General features: G+C 35.7%; 2 protein-coding genes across 2 annotated transcripts; both read left to right on the top strand.

Annotated features, from left to right (window-relative positions):
- The first annotated feature begins 598 nt into the window (after positions 1-598).
- Positions 599-14,465, top strand: LOC125675856 (uncharacterized). Its single transcript, XM_048913688.2, has 3 exons — positions 599-1,309; positions 2,057-2,185; positions 13,866-14,465. Exons 1-3 carry the CDS (start codon positions 610-612, stop codon positions 14,261-14,263), a joined length of 1,227 nt encoding a protein of 408 aa, XP_048769645.2. The 5' UTR covers positions 599-609; the 3' UTR covers positions 14,264-14,465.
- Positions 14,466-15,885: 1,420 nt separating this feature from the next.
- LOC125675876 (uncharacterized) lies at positions 15,886-19,215 on the top strand (the record flags this gene model as incomplete). Its single annotated transcript, XM_048913708.2, has 3 exons — positions 15,886-16,516; positions 16,936-17,064; positions 18,167-19,215. Coding segments are annotated over 3 exons (1,149 nt in total), but the record flags the coding sequence as incomplete, so codon positions are not given.
- Positions 19,216-24,156: the final 4,941 nt, after the last annotated feature.

The following is a 24,156-nucleotide window of genomic DNA, read 5'->3' as shown; positions in this document are numbered from 1 at the left end:
ATCGAATATTAATCAAGATTTTCGCACATGAATAACAAAATTATCAAATGAAAGTTAAGATTTTCGCAGATGTGTTGTGAATACAAATCATCCTACGAGGGTGAAAGCCAATGGGAAATGAGATATTGAAACGTTCCTTCAGCCTAAATGTTTGCTTTCCTTGATAAGAATGATTCAATTTGAACATGATGTTACTCATATGTCATACATACGTATGTTGTAAACAAGGCCAAGTTAACGTAATGAATTATCGGTAATTTAGCGAATCTATCCTCTAAGATATGGATGCAACTCTTGCGTAAACACTATTTACCCACTTTGAAATGACCCTTTAAATTGAATGTCAATTTCATGTTCCATAAAAATAGATTTTCTATAAGGCGTGACAGCTGAATTTTACGCTCGTTCGGAAACCTGAGTAATCTTTCGTTCCTGATACTGAATAAATTGATACGAATAATCTATTTAAGATACTTCGGTATGTAATGTAACTCATCCATAACTCTGGAGATAGAAGAAGTCAATACTTGACGTAACAGATATCATGGATTACTTTTATAAAAGTGACTCAATCCCGCCTTCATCAGAATTCTCGTTCTGATTTCCAAGATGAAACGATCACTAGTCCTTACGTTAGTGTTGATTTCTTTCATGCAATCATTTGCTTTTTCCGTTCTCACGGACAACAAAAATAACAATTTAACTCAACTGGATGTAAGTGGACTTGACTCGGAAAATGTGGACGTTTTCCGGCAACTCCTGAACCAAGAAACACTCATCCGAATGGCCCTTGTAAAGAATGTGCACGCCTTGATGAAAGACATGGTCGACCTGAAGCAAACCATGAAAACATTAGAAGCCACACAGCAGAAAACGGATTTAGAAGTGACAAACTTACAACAGGAAGTAGATTCACTGAAGCGTGAAAACCAGAAACTTGACCTTGAAAACAGGAAGTATGAGGACACATTGAACACCGTCAAACAAAACTTTACACAGATCAACGACCATTTTCAGGAGTTTGTATTGCAGTTGGAGGAGAAAAGAGAAACATTTGAGAGAAACACTAGCACGGTACTCAGTGATTTAAAAGTGGAAGTTCGGTATCTCTCAATTACTCTTCTTGACCTGAATAAACACACGTTAGAAGTTGACAGAGGTATTTCTGAGATGATAGAGGAAAAGTATGAAATATTATCGAACGGGCTGAATAATACCCTGGAGAGTCTTAACAACGATTTGACAACAGCTAACAATAAGATATTTGGTTTCGAAAACTTGCAAAAAACTCAAATCACTTCAATATTTGGTAAGTTACAGATTTTGTAGTTATACAAACTAAACTGAGCTGATAGATCAAGTAAGTTTTTCTGATCAAAGTGAGACTGGCGTCCATCACGTGTTTGTCGTCTGCTACTGACGTCCATCTCGTGTCTGTCGTCTGCTACTGACGTCCATCTCGTGTCTGTCGTCTGCTACTGACGTCCATCTCGTGTCTGTCTGAGATAATCTGGACTTCTCCAGAATAAACATTTCAACAAAACTTGTCACATCATTGAGTAAAGGAAAAAAGTTTGTTCAAGTCAAGGTTGGGACTGTTTTCCATTGGAAGATAATTTAGAAGTGGCAACAATAGTGTTGGTTGTTTGAAATATCTTTTCAAGAACCACGAAAAGCCGAAATGTGCTTCAAAACGTATTTTATATACTGAAGATTCACATCTGTTCAATCCGTAACTCCGAGATTTTTGATATGTAATTGTTGTTTAGTGAATATATATGGGAAGTATTTTGAAATCTTCTCGCTAACCAAGTAGGACTTTATTTAGTTCACAATTCGTCAAACTGATATGTAATCAACATCATGAAGTGTAGATTTATAAATGGCAGAAACCAAACCTTTTCACATGTTTTTTTTTATTGTTTCATCACCTATTCTTTATTTCTTCTTTTAAGAAATACCATTTATCAATTTTTAAAAGCTACCGAGTTGATGAAAACTGGTATCTTATTCGCAAATGCTTTGGAACCATATATATATAGTTTCATTGTTTTAGATGAAGTCAATAAGACCATTGTGGACCTGAAGGCGGAAGTTAAGGAATCTCAGTTTGATCAAATGAAGCTCTCCTCTACAGTGTCGGCTCTGGAGGTGTTCCGAATGAATATGACAAACAACAAATGTGGTATGATTCATTTGTTTGTATTTTATTATACAGAGAATATATTCAATATTTCGTTGTTGGATGTAAAGCAATCTACTTAAAATCAGACTTCTTAGATCCGCACCGTATACTCTGCACAGAGTATACGGCGCGGATCTAAGAAGTCTGATTTTAAGTAGATTGGATGTAGAATTTATTTCACGAGTGAGACAAGATTTGTTTGATATTTTTACGGGTGCGAAGTACGAGTGAAAATATAAAAAAAAAATTCCTGTCTTACTCGTGAAATAGATTATATATCTAACAATAGAAAGATTTAATCTTCTGTTTATCACATTTTCTTTGGTTTTTCCTTAAGCACTTTTAGCTGTCCCTGTGTTGACGTTCAAAACAAGATTGCGCAGAAAATACAGTACATTAAGAAATATGCAAAATATATAAAATCGATACATTTGAACAATGAGACAACTATAATTCATTATCATTTTGGGTATTCAGATGGAGAAAAAAAAGTGGGGGGGGGGGGGGGGGGACAAAGACAAAAAAAACAAAACAAAAAAAAACATGAAAAATTAAGCATATATAACATTTAAAAAGTGATCTTATATATCGCGGATGAATATTACGGCACGTAGTCCCGGTTATTCAGTATTTTCACATTATGAAAATAACACTTTTGTTATTCACAGTGTAAAAATAACAACTCTGAAAATATAAATTTATTATTCAATGGATAAATTGCAGTATTTCACTGTTGAAAATGTAATAAATGTATTTTTATCATAGCACGTTGACGTTAAAGTTTTGGTATAGCATTCATAAAATGTTCATTAGACAAAATGACATTCGGTTGTTTTACTGTCCAGCAATTTCACAACGTTATTAGTTGTTTTCAACTTCCAACTTTCACTCACAACCCTGAGTTCAGTTGCTGGACTTCGTGTGGAAATGGGGATGAGTATGGAACTAACTGATTCAATACCCTTATGAATAAAAATACTGACAGTACTGAAAGACGGTGGCGTGGGTTGGATTGGTTGGTTAGATATGGTTTAACGTCCCGCTCGAAAAGTTTTCACTCATATGGAGACGTCACCATTGCCAGTACCCCTTGCTTGTCGTCAAAGGTGACTAAATGGGGCAGTTCTTTGGATGATATCGGAAATACTGAAGAGCCGTGTCACAGCAGGTGTGGCACGATAAAGGTCCCTCCCTGCTTAATGGCCATATAAGCGCCGAGCATAGGCTTATATTTTGCAGCCCTTCACTGACAATGGTGACGTCTCCATATGAGTAAAAAATCTCGAGTGGGACGTTAAACAATATACAACCAACCAATAGAGTATAGGGAGGATGTAAACCTCAAAACGAATAAGCAAAATTAGTTAGAATCATTTCAACTAATTGCAGCAAATTAGTTATAGGATTAACTTTTTCAGCATCTAGAGAATCTCCATTTGGAAACGGGTTGGGATCAGCTTCAAATTGGGCGAAAAACAACATGAATAAAACAATATATAAAGTGGACCAGACTTTGACTCCAAACTATCATAAAGATATATTTCCTGCTAAAATTACAACACAAGAAACACTCTAAATTGCATTTACCTAACTGTAAATCTATAAAAATTCTTGTGTACCAAGACTTCGACACAATTTTATATTAAACAATTATTTATTCCATCGTAACATTATCGATAGTCCTCTATGTACCAATGTAAAAATTGAAACAAACAATTATTGTCAATTGTCATTGCATACTTTTATCTTTTTAATATGTAATAAGAATCGTATGCTAAGATGTGATTAATTAGTGACTTCATAGTAAAACCAAACTACCAGTAAACGATTGATGTACGCATCTACAAAGCCTTTTCATATCATTTATCCTAATCAACAGAATATATTTTCTGTTTTCCAGAAATTCATATTTTTTTATTGAGCAATTTTGAGGTGTTAGACTTTGTGTACAAATAATGGAGAAAATTACTGCGCATAGAAAGTTAGCGGAATTACTATAATTCTATACAGTGAGTGCTACATGTCTAGTTGAATATTAATGAACTAAGTATTATCGAAATCTATTATAAATCGAATTACCTAATGAGGCAGCAAAATCGCCTTTTCCCTTTTTTTTAATGCACGAGATACACATATTTCATCTGACAATCAGCTGACGCTTGGTGCTTGAGAAGTTGGTCGTGGCATTTTGGGAAAAACATGTTTAAAAAACTGAAATTCTATTGCGTGTGATGTGATTTTTCGAACTTCTTTATAACAAATTTTCTCGAATACGCACACACATGCCAGTGGTGTATCTATTGTTGTTATTTGATTCAATTCACAAGTGAAAGTTTGACCCCTCGGGTTAGGAGTACGTCGAGGCCAAAATGGTCATATAGTTTATAATACTTGAATGTTTATAGGGGCATGGACACGATTTATGCTGAGAATTTCAAATTTTATTTTTATGTTTAGAATGTCTAAGTGAGGTATTTCGAATGGTCAGGAAAAAATTGATTGTCAGTTGTCGAGTTACATGGGAGGTACAAAGCCCACAGTGCTTTATGTAAACAAGTCTCGTGCCATGTTTTTGGGTCACCTGAGCCGAAGGCTCAAGTGAGTTTTTCTGATCAAAATTTGTCCGATGTCTGTCGTCGTCGTCGTCGTTATAAACTTCTCACATTTTCATATTCTTCTCCAGAACAATTAAGCCAATTTCAACAAAACTTAACACAAAGCATCCTTGAGTGAGGGGCTTTCAAGTTTGTTCTAATAAAGGGCCATGTCCCCATACAAAGGGGATATAATCACAAAAATCAATATATGCACCCAGGGGTGCATAAGCCGAGTTGCATGGGATACATTGTAAAGTCAGGAATGATGTGGCATATTTATAATTGTAAAGAACTAATTTCAGTTTTAAACTTTTCAAGTTACTGTCCAGAAACCATATTTGTCTGAAGTTTTCAATCTATTTTTGGTCACTGTGACCTTGACCTTTGACCTTTTTTCTCCAAAATCAATAGGGGCCTTGGTTTGCTGGTATTCAACAATATAACCAAGTTTCTTTTAATTCAAATTAAAAATATTCAATTTATTCTCCGGAAACTATTTTTTTTTTTGAATTTTAAATCTATTTTCGGTCACTGTGACCTTCACCTTTGACCCATTTTCTCCAAAATCAATAGGGGTCTTCGTTACCTGGTACATAACAATATCTTTAAGTATCATTTGATTCGGATTTAAACTTTCTGAGTTATCATCCGGAAACCAAATTTTTCTGAAATGTTCATTCTATATTCGGTCACTGTGACCTTCACCTTTGACATTTGTTCTCCAAAATCAATAGGGGTCTTTCTACCTGGTACCCAACAATATATCAAAGTTTTATTTGATTCGGATTTAAACTTTCTGAATTATCATCCAGAAACCAAATTTTTCTGAAATTTTCATTCTATATTCGGTCACTGTGACCTTGACCTTTGACATTTGTTCTCCAAAATCAATAGGGGTCTTCCTTACTTGGTACCCAACAATATATCAAAGTTTCATTTGATTCAGATATAAACTTTTTGAGTTATCATCCGGAAACCAAATTTTTCTGAAATTTTCATTCTATATTCGGTCACTGTGATCTTGACCTTTGACATTTGTTCTCCAAAATCAATAGGGGTCTTCCTTACTTGGTACCCAACAATATATCAAAGTTTCATTTGATTAGATTGTAAAATATTTGAGTTATTATCCGGAAACCAATTGTTGACGCCCGCCCGCCCGCCCGCCCACCCGCATCTGGTACCAAACCAATAGCCGAGTTCAACTTCGTTGCAACTCGGCTAAAAATGCAAAAATAGGGTGAGGTCATTTAAACATCTTTTTCTTAAGAACCGCTGGGCCAGAGGAACTGAAATTTACATGAAAGCTTCTTTACATAGTGTAGATTCAAGTTTCTTCAAATCATGGACCTTGGGGGTAGGTTTGGGCCACAATAGGGGATCACAAGGTTTAGATGGGAATGAATAAGGAAAATCTTTAAAAATCTTCTTCTCAAGAACCAATGGGCCAGAGGAGCTGAGATTTACATGAAAGCTTCCTGACATAATGCAGCTTCAAGTTTGTTCAAATCATGGCCCCGTGGGTAGGTTGGGGCCACAATAGGGGATCAAAGTTTTACATGGGAATAAATACGGAAAATCATTAAGAATCTTCTTCTCAAGAACCACTGAGCCAGGAAAGTACAAATTTACATGAAAGTGTCCTGGCATTGTACAGGATCCCGATTGTTCAAATCATGGCCCTCGGGGGTTGGATGGGGATGAAAGTTTTCCATACAAATGTATATATATAAACTATTTTAAAATGTAACGCCTGAGGATTATAAAATGAAAGCGCTTGCGTTAAATTTTTAACTTTGTGTACTGTTTATTCTATTTCTTTTAATATATATATATATATATATATATATATATATATATATATATATATATATATATATATATATAAAACGATGACGTTTTGTCTATTAACAATAATAACTTTCATTCATATCTCGATTTGATATATCCCTGTGAGCTCGAAATAAAGGACACCACAGAGTCGTCCACTTCTGCTTCATACTTAGATATTCTATTGAAAGTAGACATTAGCGGCAATCTGACAACTCAACTGTATGACAAACGGGATGATTTCAGCTTCTCCATCGTCAACTTTCCATATTTATGTAGCAATATTCCATTATAACCTGCATATGGTATTTATATATCTCAACTGATTCGATATGCAAGAGCTTGTTCTGCGTATAGTCAGTTTTTAAATCGAAGTAACCTACTGACAAACAAGTTGATGGTACAGGGGTTTCAACAGTCTCGATTGAAGTCAGTATTTCGCAAATTCTATATGGTTGTTATATTGATTGATTGATGTTTTCCGCCACACTCAACAATTTTTCAGTTATATGGTGGCGCCCAGTTTTTATTGGTGAAAGAGAGAACCCAGATACAATGTACCTGGGAAAAGACTATCGACTTTCCGAAAGTAAACTGGGAATCTTTCTCACTTACCGACGCGAGCAGGATTCGAACTCGCGCGGACAGAGGTGTATGGTCGTTATAACGATCTGGTTCGTCAATACAACCTATCATTGGGTCAAATGCTGTCTGACGTGTTTTATACCGATTGTTAAGCCGTTCTTGGCACACTGATTTTGACTGCGGATAACTCTGTTTACCTGATCAGGATATAGGGCTCACGGCGGGTGTGACGGGTCGACAGGGGATGCTTACTCCTCCTAGGCACCTGACCCCACCTCTGGTGTGTCCAGGGGTCCGTGTTTGCCCAGCTATCTATTTTGTATTGCTGGTAGGAGTTATGAGATTGGTCACTGTTTGTTATCTTCGCCTTTCATAGGGAGAAAATCTTTAAAGATCTTCTTCTCAAGAACAGCTAGACTAGGAAAGTACAAATTTACATAAAAGCTTCCGGACATAGTGCAGATTCAAGTTTGTTCAAATCATGGTCCCAAGAGTAGGATGGGGCCACAATAGGGGATCAAAACTTTACATACTGATATATAGAGAACATCTTTAAAAATCTTCTTCTCAAGAACCATTGGGCCAAAGAAGTTTACATTTATATGAAAGCTTCCTGACAAAGTGCAAATTGAAGTTTGTAAAAATCATGGTCCTTGAGGGTAGAATAGAACCAGAATAGGAACATGCAAATATATATGCATCTTCGCTAACCAAGGGTTTACGATCCGCTCCGCTTTTCTACAAACCCTTGGCAGATTTAGTGCGATTTTCGTAGCTTTGAGTGGCGCCCTCTAGCGGATGTAGAACTCAACCCTGTTTGGATTACATCATGCTTATCCAATGAAAATGTGTGTTTCAGCTACTGTTAAAAAGTTGTGTAGAAATGGCTGCGCTCAGAGAGTAAAGCAATGTGGTATGCAAATCATTCAAAATATTGATAATGAATTTAGCTATCTCTTAATTACATACTTAAAAAAGAAATCAGTGAGAATATTATTTAGAAAATAAAGATTTGGTGAACCCATGAAATATATGTAGTCGTTGAGTCTACGTCTAAGAATAACCCCACGCGTGCAAGGTGACTTCCAAATGAAGGAAAATACATGTAGCTCTGATGCAACTGTTTAAATCCGGGATAAATGGAACATAAAACAACGAATTACAAGATATGTTTGATATTAAACTGATGGTACGGTACTGTAGTAAAAATGCACTTTTTTACTCGGATACGAGTCTGAACTGCGCACGTGACATCATTAATTTGAATATGTATTTGACACACGGTCGAGTCTGCGAGTGACAGTTGTAGGTATTTAAACATCCCTTTGTTTTACACGTGATCTAACGTAACACGTTCCCTGATTGAGCAGTGGACTTTCCCTGTGTCCAATCATATGCTGAAAGTTGAGGCAACGAAAGTCGCACTAAATCTGCCAAGGATTTGTAGAGAAGCGGATCGGATCGTAAACCCTTGGGTAGCAAAGATAATATATACTGAAAATCTTTAACTATGGACTAAGGTGACTCAGGTGAGCAATGAGGCCCGTGGGCCTCTTGTTGTCACATACTAGGTTAAATATCCCAGTAGAAGTTTTGTTGAAAGCAAAATTTTCAATTTAGAAGGTAATTCTGAACAAACAGTTTTAAGTGTTTGTCACATCTCAGTTTCTGTTAAAGGGAAAGGCAACCCTAACCACATTGTTGCTTTTATGAATAAAGTGTCACTTACTAATATCGTAAATGACAGTCTTTATTTATGTTTAATTTAATTTATGACGTCAAACCGTCTGTTCCGGGTGTATTTCATCAGTAGCATTGTAAACATGACAAGTCACGAACAGTTAAGTTTTGAGCCGTTCTTTTGCAAGAAATTAAGAAAAGAAGACGTTCAGTCGAGTTGCAGACCAGGCAGACGGTAAACGTTTCTTCCTACAAATATCTCGAATTTCAACTTGTCATTACGTAAATGATGGGCCCACAGTTTACGTAGTATTTTCTTTTCAAATGACTTGGTTGGGTCGGGAATTTTGAGAAAAAAACCACAATTTTTTTTCACATATCCCCTTCGCATTAGTGTAATTAACTGCATGACAGGAAGGTATCAACCTATTCATTCGTAAAATCTACGACATGTACATCTTTGATGATCTTAGAATCTCGTCAAAACCGGAACAGACGGTGTGATGTCAAAATTATTGATTTTTGTGATCTTGAATACAAAAGAGTTACACATCATGGTAGCCTCTATAGATCGCGGGAATTTCAATTTTTAACGTTTTCAAATTATTACTGAAGCTTATCTAGGCCGTATATCAACAGAAGAATATGACAAATCTTTATCATATAATTAATGCTACCACTTATCATGTAAAAATCTTTTGGGTTGCCTTTCCCTTTAAACATTATATTTTCTATTAAGCAGTCTAAACAAAATCATGCCACGAGCGTTGTTTACGTAACAAAAAATTGTGAGTGCTGTGTCTCACTTATAACTCAACAACTGACGGCTGACGGCCAGAAATGCTATAGTTAAGCATTGTAAACAATAAAAATGGAAAAATGTTCAGCTCAAATCGTGGCCATGTCCCTTGAAGGAGGTATGCTATACCAGAGAAATTTGATATGGATGAAAAGTATAGGATATGTACAACAATATTTTGAAATTGAAAACTTTCAAATTTACTTTATTTAGTCACAAAATGCAGTTTTTGTTGAAAGCAATCTGAGAAAAATTTAAAACCCCTTCTGGACTCGAACACGCGATCTACAGTTCAGCAGTCGACGTGATAATCTACTGAGCTATTCAGCTAGGCGAATACTCTTTTCAATGAATAGACAAATATTGCTGATATTCATATTTTCATCCATGTTTTAAAAGGAAGTCAGCCATTATGACGATGTAGAGTACCTCTTTAAGAAATCTTCCTTTGTTCTTCCGCCGTAAAATGACTGAAATATTGCCAAAACGGCGTAAAACCCCAATCAATCAATCAATCCTTTGTTCTTCTGATGTTCAATTAAACAATAAAATGTTTTCTTTGTTGTTTCATCGGGTGATGAAGCTAGCTAGCATTACAGGGGAAAAAATCATAACCCGCGTAAGCAGGTTATGTAATTTTTGTCTGCAATGATTGCTACAATGTACCTTCATCACCCGATGAAACAACAAAGAAAAACATTTTATTATTTATATTTTTATATATTGTTTTAAAATATAAACTAGATTAAAGTACTAAAATATCAAATGGTTGAACCATTTGTTACGTTAAACGGAACAGCCAAAGCACCCTTTGACCTTGATGACGCTCCGTATTTGGTAATGATTACATAAACAGGTGGTACTATCAAAACCGGATCGAACTAGTTTGCAATAAACATGCATTCATTATCTTATTTGAAAGCAATGTCAATTTCAAAAGAAATATAAGAGAAAAGATTCAGTGAATGTAAATATTGAAAGATAAATACACATTTAGAATGAATAAGGGCTGATTTAAATGTTTCACGTATATGATTTTTAAAAATCTTTACATCTGCTGAAACTGAATAGAAACTGACTACAAATTTAAAAAGATGATATTTTAAAGCTGTCTACTTAACTTGGAAATTTCATAACCCCAGAGACAAAGGTTCTGATTCCAGAAGTAGAGGGGAGCCAAAATGGTCATAGAGTATATAATGCTTTAATGGTTAAGAAATTTTTTGTTTTGATTTTCAATGAAAGATGAATATATATTTAGAATGAATATGGTCTCATTTGAATGCTTCAAACCACATCTTTCCTTCTATTGTAATTGAATGCATATTTAGAAAGATCATAAAGCTGTGCACAGAAGACTCCAGAATGAGGCTTAAATGCAAATGTGAGACTCCCTGACAGGTCTATATATGGACTATTGTATTCAGGTGACTGTTAAGGCCTGTGGGCCTCTTGTTTGGTTGGCCGGGTTGCAAAACGTGCATCCGGCTTATAGTATGGTGAATGGCAGGCGGGGGTAGGGTAGTGGGCTGACGGGCGGGAGTCTCTGTAAAAGGGTACCTACTTTGTGTTATCAACTCCTCTCACACCTCTAACTTGACATTCCTCAAAATTTGTACCGTTGAAACATTGAAGATGTGCATGTGTGTTTTTGAAATTGATGATACCTTTTTTTTTTTAAAAAACATACGTGTAGTTGAACTTTGTCATTTTTTTAAGCATGTCTTGAATAGATGGTACTTGTTTTTGTAATTATCTACTCTTCCAGCATTTATCTGACATCCTTCACACCTTGTACAACTGTTATGAAAGCATTGGCAATGTACATGCGTCTTTTTGGAAGTTATCGGACATTCTTCGAAATATTTACATGTAGTTGAACTTTGTCACTTTTTAAACATGATACCTACTTTGTGTAACCAACTCCTCTCACAGCTTTTACTTGACATTTTTCAGACCTTGTACATTATAGTTGTTATAAAAACATGGAAGATACATGTATACATGTGACAATTCAAAAGTGCTTCTATTTTGTTTTATTTGTTGAAAAATTCTACATCTAATATGTAATTTTCCCGGCCATTTATGTTCTTTAATCCATTTGTTTATACAATATAAATACAAAATGTTTGTGGACAGTGGCGTTTTTGTCATTACGAATGGGTGTAGATTTACATATTATACAACAAAATGTTTGTGGTGAAATTCCAAATCAAAATAAGTTGTGTTTGAAAGTTTTCACTTATATTTAAATCAAATTATCGCGATCTTTAAAGGTCTGTCTGATTGTGGATCAGACCATTGGACAAATAGGACGTGTCAAAATTCGCTCCTTAAAAAAACCCCACTGATTAGCATAGAAATAAACAAATAATAAATGAATATATATATACTAGCGGAAAAAAGAAACTGTGCATTATTTAGTATATGAAAAAATAATAATAAATAACAATGAACAAATTTTATTTTTTGTAATACTGTTAAAAATGTATTCGTTACAACATTTATTAATCCATTAATGTTAACGTCGAATAACGTCAATTTCAGCACACTCGAAAGACACTGGTATTCGAACTTGAATTAACAAAGTTAATAACGCATGTGACCACCATTTTGCATTCACGCATGCTTGACAACGGCGCCTCATTGATGCCACTAAAGTGTTCAGAAATGCTTGAGGGATGTTGTTCCAGATGTTGGTTAAAGCCTGGCCTAAATCAGCCAATGTCACTGGCTGATTTGGTAAACGGCGTAGACGTCATTCCATTTCATCCCAGACGTGCTCGATCGGCGATAAATCGGGGAAAACAGCTGGCCAAGGCAAGACATCGACATTCTGTTGAACAGAAACGTCCCTGACTACACGTGCAACATGTGGCCTTGCGTTGTCTTGCTGCAGAGTGATGTGATTTTGTTGTTTCTGTATGAAGGGTATCACATGGCGCAGAATAATTTCGTCTCGATAGCGTACGCCGGTGAGATTTCCATTGACAATTTGTAGAGGAGTCCTTCCACGTGCTGTTATTCCACCCCACACCATAACGCGACCTCCACCGAATTGTTGACGTCGCACAAAACAATCGTCCTGGTAGCGCTCCCCAACGCCACGATACACTCTACAACGGCCGTCACTGCTATCCAAATGAAATCTGGATTCATCAGTGAACAGAATATTGTCCCAGTCCTGTATTCTGAATCACAGATGTCGTCTGCACCTCGCTAGTCTAGCGATACGATGACGTTGAAGCAGTATTGGGCGCACCGCTGGACGTCTTGGTCTGATGTTGTGCTCGCGCAGACGATTACGCACAGTTCTTGGACTGATTGGTCGAAGTCCAGGAATGCTACAAGCAGTCAAACTTGCTGTCTGGAAACGATTCTCAGGTGCACAAGTCTAATGTGGTTGTGCTGTCGACACGACGTCACACGAGGACGCCCAGAACGTGGTCGATCCCGAGTGTTACCAGATTGTTGGAAACGTCTCCATAATGAGTGGATGGTGTTCCGATGAACTCCAAAGTGTCTTGCTACGATATTTGTGCCATTCCAGCTTGAAGCATCCCAATAGCACGATTACGTTGGTTTTCGCTGAGTCGTGGCATGACAGAAGGGTACATTTTGTCAAAACTAAAGTCCTTTCCTTAACGAATAGTGTCCAAACAAACCTTTTACACTTCTTACTCCAAACAGTATTGGCCAGTAAAACTCGTGCGTACGAACACTTCAATAAACAACATGTGTTCACTAACCATGAAAAAGTCCGTGCATCTGAGTCGAGTACTATTCGATATTGTTCAAAAACATCACCTTTATCGATTGTTTAGATTTTATAAATATAGACAATAAATACAGAAAAATTATACTAAATTTTATAATGCACAGTTTCTTTTTTCCGCTAGTATATATAATAAATTCTATTTTCTTGGTATCGGGGTAAAATAAAGTCAAAAATTAAAATCCAACACTCAAACTTTTATCTATAGCGCTTTCGCCCTGCGGACTCGTGAGTACCGTAAATCTACTGACGAGCCCGCATGGCGAAAGCGCTATAGATAAAAGTTTGAGAATTGCATTTTATTTTTTGACTTTATATATATATATATATATATATATATATATATATATATATAGCTAATATCAGTAAGATAAGCGATTTGATTATTAATTTAGAGAACATCTTTATTTGTAGACGTGCTTAAAAGGGTAGCATTTAGTGCCACGGTTTCATCAGCTGACAGTTCCTGGAGCAGCAGCACCTTGGTGTTTCCCGTGGTCATCACTAATACGGGAAACGGATACAACCCCAGCAACGGAATATTTACCGCTCCTACCAACGGGAACTACGTGTTTTTCGTGAATGTACAGAGTTACAATAAACAAACCATTTATGTAGACATTGTGTTAAGTGGATCAACAAAGGTCAGAACTATGGCCTATCAGAGTGGTGGAAATGATTCTTACGAATCAGGACCCAATTTGGTGGTGCTAACTCTTCAGAAGGGACAAACAGTGTGGGTTAAAAGATACTCTGGATCAGGTTATTACACCGATGGTCCTATTACCACATTTTCTGGTTTCCTTATTTGACTGAATTGTTAAAACAAATTTCAAAGAGTAGTATACATTGTAATCAATAAGCATTGGTTTTGACATTGCTTGTACAATACATAGAATTGGTTAAACTACAAGTGTGATAAACTAGCAAACATCGTGAATTAATCCTTTTTATCATACCTCTGTATATAGTATCTTTTATATAGAGGAATTTGAATAAATCAAGCTTTCAGAATTTTGGTATGCCTTTGAATTATTAAGCAGGGTGCATAACAACGAGTATTTAGTCTTTTTCTTCAAGTGGTAACGAATATTTTCGTGAACACTCTGACATTATCTATGGGTGATTTGCTATTGACGTAGACCCACATGAAACTTAAAATCTGCATGAAAATATAAGATAAATTAATAATTGCAAGGAAATTGTATAGTGTCTAGAAGATGTGTGGTCACTTTTAAAGTCATTATGATTCTTCACAAATGCATGTACAAATCACATGACCTGATCTTGTTCTATCTACATTGTTCAATTCAATAACTGCAAATAATGCCATCCCTAGCAGGATTTCTCTCAGAGTCTTAGGAATTATCCGCTGTATCATAGATCGTCAAAACTACGTTTACAACTGGCTCCAAATGATCTACAAAGACATACATTATTTCCGGTTACATTTCGCTATTGTATTCGCCTTGTTTACTCGTAGGTTTCTAAAATACATGTAGTTGGGTATCGCATTCCTTGGCATGCTTAATGTCTGATTATTATTCTTTAAGATGAAAAAGGAAAATATAACTTACAGTGATCACTCTCAAAAATGTTTACTTTAAACAAGACTGTTGAAATCCCTGTAACATGATTTTTTGTCAGTAGTATGCCTCTGTTTAAAAATAGATCATGTGCATTTCGCAAATCATTAGGTAAAATGCTGTCTGACATGTTTCATTCCAATTGTTTTTGCATAAAATGATTTTGACAACGGGTTGCTCCGTTTACTTGATCAAGATGGATAACTCAGGGTGGGTTTGACCTGTCAACAGGGAATACTTACTCCTCCTTGGTACCTGAACCCACCTCTGCTGTGTTCAGGGGCTGTGTTTATAGGATTTACGAGAGTTGTCACTATTCGTTTTATTCACCTCTTTAAAATCCAAATTATGTGACATAGCCACACTTTCGCTCTAGTTTGTTGTTTTGAAAAAAAAACCCATTTAGATATATGAATCCATCTTGAGAGATGTTCGGTTAAGTGCAGTTCGTTCTGTTATGCGTGATATAATTTGCCTTATTCTCATAATTATATAAGTATAACATTTACATTCTTTAATGTTCATTATTATGTCTATTTAATTTAATTTAGCTAATTTGTGAAGGGAAGTAATAATTACACAAAGTTGGCAAATGATATTTTTCAAAATGTCATTTTTAATTACCATCTACGACGTTGTTGGAAAACGCTCTATAATACATTCATGACTCTGGGGGAAAAACCAATTTGGAGATTTTACGTCATGACACTTTCATAAAGCTGACTTAAATCCTTAAACATGAATATTCTCGTTCTGATTTCCAAAATGAAACGATTCACTAGTCCTTACGCTAGTGTTGATTTCTTTCATGCAATCATTTGCTTTTTCCGTTCTCACGGACAACAAAAAATAACAATTTAACTGAACTGGACGTAAGTGGACTTGACTCGGAAAATTTGGACGTTTTCCGGCAACTCCTGAACCAAGAAACACTCATCCGAATGGCCCTTGTAAAGAATGTGCACGCCTTGATGAAAGACATGGTCGATCTGAAGCAAACCATGAAAACGTTAGAAGACACACAACAGAAAACGGATTTAGAAGTGACAAACTTACAACAGGAAGTAGATTTACTGAAGCGTGAAAACCAGAAACTTGACCTTGAAAACAGGAAGTATGAGAACACATTTGACATCGTCAAACAAAACTTTACACAGATGAAGGGACTATTTCAGGATTTTGTATTGCAGTTGGAGGAGAAAAGAGAAACATTTGAGAGAAACACTAGCACGGTACTCGGTGATTTAAAAGTGGAAGTTCGGTATCTCTCAATTACTCTTCTTGACCTGAATAAACATACGTTAGAAGTTGACAAGGGTATTCCTGAAATGATAGAGGAAAAGTATGAAATGTTATCATCAAGACTGAATAATATTATGGCGAGATTGAGTAGTGATTTAGTAATAGCGGGCAGCAAGGTTTCCAAATCGGTATCTGACCTCAAACATTCGCAAAACAGCATCATAACTTCAAGTTTTGGTAAGTTGAAAAAGAATTGTTTTAATATGTTTTAAAACATAAGATGAATTATGAATATATGTTAAATCTTATCGGTCAAACAGTTTCCAGGATCCAGAAACTTAAATATCCGTGAAAGGTACTTGAATTTTCATACATTTAAATAATTTATTAGAATAAATAAATTCATCAATGTCTGGATCTTTTGATGTATCGTAAGTACGTTTGATGTAAACGAAAAATAGTAAATACAAAGAGCACATAAAGTTTCAAAATACATGTATGTCAGTGGCGTAGCTATACAGTAGCACTGTATGCACGTGCTTACAAATATTTTCGTTACATTTTTATTACATATTACGACAAATGCCCCCGGCTTACACATATTTCAAACCTAGCTACGCCACTGTATGTATATTCAAATAATTTGATCATTTTAGATGAAGTCAATAAGACGATTGTTGACCTGAAAGCGGAGCTAAGACGATCTCAGTATGACCAACTTAAGCTGTCCTCTACAGTGTCGGCTCTGGAGGTGTTCCGAATGAATATGACAAGCAACAAATGCGGTAAAGTTGAACGAATATCAGAACAAGTAGACGAACATTTCATCATTTTATGGTGTATCTCTGTATTGTTGTTGCGGATGTTTCATTGATTTGTCATGCCAATCACAGTTGCATTATTACACCACGTGACAAAGAATGACCCGGATTCTGTAGCACAAAGGGTGGTAAAGTTTAAGTGACTTCTTGATAACACTATATAGGAGTTATGAGATTGATCACTGTTTGTTATCTTCACCTTTCATATATATATATATATATATATATATATATATATGTTGTGTGTGTGTGTGTGTGTGTGTGTGTGTGTGTGTGTGTGTGTGTGTGTGTGAGAGAGAGAGAGAGAGAGAGAGAGAGAGAGAGAGAGAGAGAGAGAGTCAAGAGTCATTCAAAATTATTTAATCTTTGTGCAACTGTTTTAGAAGTTCTAGGTTAGCTATAGATTAATCATGGTCGGTTACCTACGGGTGCTTTTAATCGATTCACTTCATCATCATTTGAGGGAGCGTGTGTGGACTCAAGGACCATTTATGTAACAACGTAGTCAAATATTCAATAGATTAATTTTTCAGCAAGATAATGCGTACGCACATTCAGCAATATTGACTCAAAATTTCCTTTAAACGAACGATATCAATGTTCTTCACTGGTCCGCTATGTCACAGTACATAAACAGTTGTGGGGCGAGCTAGGTAGCTGCCAGCTTCAGAATCCACAAGAACTTAGAACTAGGACATTGTTGGAAGAGTGGTAGAACATTCCCCAAAGGACCATTCTTTTGTTAGTCACTGACACGTCACATACGTGCCGTCATCAACGCTAAAGGTGGGCATACCCGGTATTCGTAACCAAAGCTACATTTTTTACGGACCTCTCTAGACGTCCATTTCACAATCACCCTTTGTACTTTTGTCATAAAAGATTATATACCATAAGATAATTGTTTAATGAATTAATAAGTAACACAGAAAATTGTCCATTATTGCGTATGAAAATCCGCCAGTAGATAGAGTTTGTGATTTGCCTGTAATGTTTCCGATAAATCTGAAATGTTGAAAGGAGAGAAACATTCTTGAAAAATTCAATTGATTTATTTTATTTGTAGACTTGTCTAGAAAGGTGGCCTTTACTGCCTCCGTGTCATCATCAAGTACCTCCTGGAACAGCGGCACCTTGGTGTTTCCCGTGGTCATCACTAATGTGGGAAACGGATACAACCCCAGCAACGGAATATTTACCGCTCCTACCAACGGGAACTACGTGTTTTTCGTGAATGTACAGAGTTATGATAAAAAAAAAACCATTCATGTAGATATTGTGTTAAATGGATCAACAAAGGTCAGAACTATGGGGTATAACGGAAGTTACGCCGCTGGGCTAAATCTGGTGGTGCTAGGTCTTCAGAAGGGAGACACGGTGTGGGTCAAACATTATTGTGGACAAGGTTACTACACCGACGGTTCTATAACCACATTCTCAGGGTTTCTGATTTGACATGATGCCTAAAACATTACACTTGACGGGATTTTTAACCACAATTTTCCTGTCACGCTTTGTTCTTGCAGTATAAATCTTTACCTTTAAATGATTTTGAATCGTCTTCACCGATATAAAAAAATATCGGCATAATGTATCGAGACTTTTAACTTCCAGTAGTTTAAATTGCAAAAAAAAATCAATGTTTTCCATTGCTAGGAGAAGGAGTGTCCGCCTCACGACACTCGGCCTGTACTAACAGAACACAACAAGCAGGGGACTATTCAATATAGTGAGTATATACCTCAACATTCGGAATTGGATGTTGTATCAACTGGAGATACATCAAATTTTGATGGTCATATCTTATAAGATATGAGCAATAATTAGGACTCTATAACATGTAACCAAGACGCGGAGAGCAGTCAAAATTATGTACAGGAATTCAGGATAAGATTCTTACCAACAGATATACATGAACAAATATTAATCCAGTTAGCAAAAAACGAGGCATAGAAACACTATAGTCATAGATCCGGAATCGGTGTTAAATGCATTGGTATCGTAATATTCTGAAATCTATATCAAATCTTAGAACTGCGAATGTGATGAGTGTCAAAAGAAACTGCATAGTTTACACCACTCTGTGAAAAACTTAATAAATTAATCATAAATGACTCCTTTCCTTTTTTATTGGTTTTTGTACACATAATAAAGTACATGAATACAACAAGTAGTATATAATTATCATTATGTGCATGGAGAGAGATAGTGAGAAAAAGAGAAAAAGAGAGAGGTATGTTTTAAGTAAATATGAAGTTCCATCTGTTCCATTGAGTATCAAAATTTTTCTTTTCACCATTCTTATATGCTATATATTTGTGTTTCATAAAATAATTTCATTTGTGATATTGCAGCGGGCAAGTTTAAAGGTTTCTTAGTGGATCTTGCAGTATAGACATAATACTTCAGAAATAAAATGATAATGTTTTGTATATCACTATTTTTTTCAATACAAGCTAAAATAAAGGATTTCTTTGTAATTGTAATCTGTCGCTCAGTCTTGTCTTCTAAAAATTGTTTGAATTTTACAAGAAATAATTGTAAACAATTACATTCCCATAAAATATGTTCTATTGCTTCCTCGTCAGAGTGACAAAAGTTGCAATATTTAGAATCTATTCTTTTTATTTTGAACAATAATGAAATTGTTGCTAAAATTTTGTTTATAATTCTGTACTGAGACCAGTGTGGCTTACAGTCTTTTGTCACTCTGAAGGGTATTTTGTGGATTATTTTCCATTCCCTGGCGTCTACATCTAAAAGTTCACTCCATTTCTTTTTGCCAGCTGAGACCGAGTTATTTTTATTAAGAATTTCATAGAAAATTTTTGATTTGTAACATTTCAAAATTGTGTAAGTATTTGGACTTGTAAAGCTTCATGATGTTTTTTCCAGGGTCTGAGTTTTTTATCCATGCTCTTACTGCATGGATAATGCTGTTGTATTCTAAAAAAAATTATCCTAATGTTTGTATAAATATCACAAAAATGTTTAAAACTAAAAAGTGAACCATCTTCATTAATAATATCATTAATCAGTCTGATGTTGCTGTCAAACATTTGTTTATTAAATCAAAGGCCTGAAGGGCCTGAGAGTCGACTCGCACTTCATTGTCAACAGGATTAGGTAATCTTGAAGGAGCAAGATAGTAGTAATCAAGGATCACAAACATCGTGTGTGTGAGTTTGCATATGCACGCTTCTTTTAGCAGGATTTATACTTCAATGCATTATGCCTGTGTAAAGTGACTAAATTTGACTAATTCATGATCACTGCCATTTAAATCACGTGTACATATCCAACATGGATATAAAGAGTCATTGCTAACTGATGATTGTGCTAAACAATTCATGATGTACAAATGTTAAGAATTGAAAGAAAATCATTATGTGGTCATATAGTACTTTATATCAAACACAAAACCCTCAAATAAGCACCACAGTGGTTGTAAGAAGATACCATACAACAAAAAAGTTTAGGAAATCAATTCCTTCAGCTTAAACTTTAGTCAATGTTACAATGACTATGCAGTTGTTTTTACTGTACTAACTCTCCGTGCATATTTTGAGAGTTTATTCAGTAACTTGTCGTAAAATGCTAACATCAAAACAATAAAGAAAACAAAAAATGTTTGTCAAACAATACAAACATACAACAATACCCCCCTCCCCCCCCACCGTGGTGCAGAATTGAAAAGGGCTATACACATGCATCATTTAATTGATGATAGTACCAAACCAATTCAAGTCAAGATGTTGAGTGGACAATATATTCCTATGTCCAGAATGGACTGACCCTTGGCCTCTGACCATGCGACCTCAAATAAATAGGAGTCATCTACTCCATAGGATGTACCAGTGTACCAAATTAGGTGTTAATCAAGCTACAGATTCTTGAAATATAGGAGACAATATATTACGTTGTCCAGTTTGACCCTTGGCCCTTAACCATGTGACCTCAAAATCAATAGGGGTCATCTACTTCTTAAGATGTACCAGTGTTCCAAGTTTGATGTCCGTCAAGCAAAGGGTTCTCGAGATATTGAGTGGATAGTATATTTTTATGTCCATTTTGACCCTTGACCTTTAACCATGTGACCTTAGAATCATTAGGGGTCATCTACTCCTTAGGATGTACCAGTGTACCAAATTTGATGTCTGTCAAGCAAAGGGTCCTCAATGTATTGAACGGACAGTATATTCCTATGTCCAGAGTGGACTGACTCTTCACCTTTTGACCTAAAAATCAATAGGGGTCCTCTTTTACTCATAACCAACCTACTTTTGAAATAACATAACGATCAAGTGAATGGTTCCCAAGATATTGAGCGAACATGTAGTCTGCCGACCGACAAGTGCAAAGCAACCCTCCCCCTTTCTTCTTTGAAAGGGGGCATTGTTGATTGTTTACAGAATCTCATATACAGTCACATGAATTTGAAAATATGGCTGAAATGGGTTTTCGTACTTCGGAAAAACGTAAATACTGACTATCACAATAACATTAATGGACTTCCACAATTCTAGAAAAAATGCATTATGCTTATTAATTTACACTCGTATTTAACCAAATATAATACACACTTTTTATTTTTTTTTTATGAGAAGGGACACATACTACATGCCACTAAAGGTTTTTGACTCATCTTGTTTTAGTCAATGCAATGTGTACTTAATTTTTCGCCGCGTTGATTACCTATCTTAAAGCGTGAAATTGTTTTTAAAAAATATCTTACACCCTGTAACTAATTTTTAGGAAACAGCCAATTAAAATTTATCATCGTGCAATTTTTAAAACTGCCATGATATTATGATACCGTGACTAGCACATGTTTTGTCACTTGATTTTGTCAGATTTCTGCATGACTTTGTGCACATTTTTCATGGGTCTTGGAATATGCGATTACTTTTGAGTTTTAACTTTCCTTTTGCAGTAAACGACTGATGTACTTACCCATCTAAATGCGGCGAAATTTTAGAGGGTGATGTTTGAATTCTTCATTCAGTACCAATTAAATTACTGGCTTTGATTATGGATATGTTTATAATTGCCGAGGGGGTCGTTATATCACACCTTGGAACATCAATTTTCGAAGCTTGGGTGATGTTTTGATTACAAAACATTGACCGCTCGGATCGGCTATTTAATTGATATGAACTTTAAACAAAGAAAATATCGAGTCTGTTAAAACTTTATGGCTACAAACTCTCGTACATTGCTGAAATCAACATTATTTCCCCGAAAATACTGCTATGTAGTGTGTATAAGGACAAGATTGCGTTTTCTTAAAAAACAAATTTGCTGCACTGTATACAAATTTCTAGTGCATGCTTTTTTTGAGAACCTGCATTATTTCCACAAAGATTTCTCGTGAAGTTAAATGCGATTGTAAAATACGAACAATGGTATTTCGTCAATTTACAGGCCCCAAAAGGGGATGCGTATTAAATATATTCGGCAAAATACGGTAAATGTGATTATCTATATCTGACTGTAGAATAGTCTGAAAGCGAAAGCATAACAAACTGAACGTGCGTTCCTCGTCTCACCCCGGTATATTCCCGCAGATATAGCCACATGGTTTAGGCTTTGACACATTTTCGAAGAGGCCTCGACGGGGAGTATGATCGATTGTAATAGACCAATACCATTTTCAAATATTTACTATGCTTTTCCAACCTAAGAATGCGAGATATTACTTTCTTTGCTATAAAATATTTACTTACAAGTTATTTGTTTCATGTTTACGAATCTATTTCTGTAGCTGATATATTTATACACACGTACGTCGCATGTTTAATGTACAATCGTTTGTGACTCTTATTGACTTAATTTGCTTACAACATGTATTCATGCGCACTATGTTTAGTTTCTTTAAACGCATTCAGGGGACTCATTTAAATTACATTGTTATAAGAATGTCAACATACATGTTGTATAATATGTCTTCAAAACCTAATGAAGCTGTTCAAAAAAGCAAATGAAATTTTTCTGAAGATCTTTGTGCGCGGGATTTATTTGCTGTCCGTGTAAGAATAAACAGAAAGTTTGTGAGCCGCGATAAATCCGCACTCCGTTGACAGCAAGGAGCATCTCGCTTCGCGAGCCGACTCAAAAATGGTTTTCCACCAATATGAATCTGTGGGTTATAAAATAGAGGTGAATCAGCAGCAACAGTGGACTCATCAATAATACTATGTAATGTAATGTAGGACTTGAATACATCAATCCAAAATTTATTTTTCAGTGTTTTTAAAAAAAAGTGGTGACGTATTCAACCCCACAGTTAATGAATTTCTTCAACTCAAAATTGGGAATAAACAGTCCCATACCTCTGCTGGAAAAAATGAGATGTCTTACCCAAAATAATTTCATAGAAGCTATAAAAGACATTAGATTTACCATTTTCAATCCTCCATCTTCATATTTTTTAACTATTACTTCTTTTTTTACTCTGTGAGTTGAATTATTCCATATGAAAGAAAAAATATTTTTTCTAAATTTTTACAATATAACTCAGAGGGATTTCGGATTGACATCAAGATATGGTTTTATAAGGGCAAAGCCAATGTCTTAATAACTGTCATTTTTCCAATGGTGGTCTTTGAAGTTGCTCAATCCATCTGTTCTCTAAAAATTTGTAAACGACCTGGCTTAGATAAACTTCAAGCTGAAAGTGTGAAACACGGGAGTGAAGCTAGTATCGCATACTTGTGCTCCATATTTAATGTGTTGTCTTGGTAAAATCCCAGGTGATTGGGGGAAGGGTATTATAGTGCTGTTTATCAGGAAAATAGTAAAGCAGACATGCTTCAGACAGCTTTGGACAGGTTTTGGAGGAAGGATTGATTGATTGTATATTGTTTAACGTCCCTCTTGAATATTTTTCACTCATATGGGGACGTCACCATTACCGGTGAAAGGTTGCAAAATTTAGGCCTATGCTCGGCGTTTAAGGTCTTTAAGCAGCGTGTCACACCTGCTGTGACGCGGGGCCTCGGTTTTGCGGTCTCATCCGACACGCAAGGGGTACTGAGGACCTATTCTAACCCGGAT

The sequence above is a fragment of the Ostrea edulis genome, chromosome 3 (genome assembly GCF_947568905.1).
Source record: "Ostrea edulis chromosome 3, xbOstEdul1.1, whole genome shotgun sequence".
Taxonomy (NCBI): Eukaryota; Metazoa; Mollusca; class Bivalvia; order Ostreida; family Ostreidae; genus Ostrea; species Ostrea edulis.
This window is presented reverse-complemented; position numbering and strand designations above follow the sequence as displayed.

Coding starts and splice junctions, on each gene's coding strand:
- LOC125675856 (XM_048913688.2), top strand. CDS start 610: ATGAAACGATCACTAGTCCTTACGTTAGTGTTGATTTCTTTCATGCAA. Junction 1,310..2,056: donor TCAAATCACTTCAATATTTG/GTAAGTTACAGA, acceptor TCATTGTTTTAG/ATGAAGTCAATAAGACCATT. Junction 2,186..13,865: donor TATGACAAACAACAAATGTG/GTATGATTCATT, acceptor CTTTATTTGTAG/ACGTGCTTAAAAGGGTAGCA.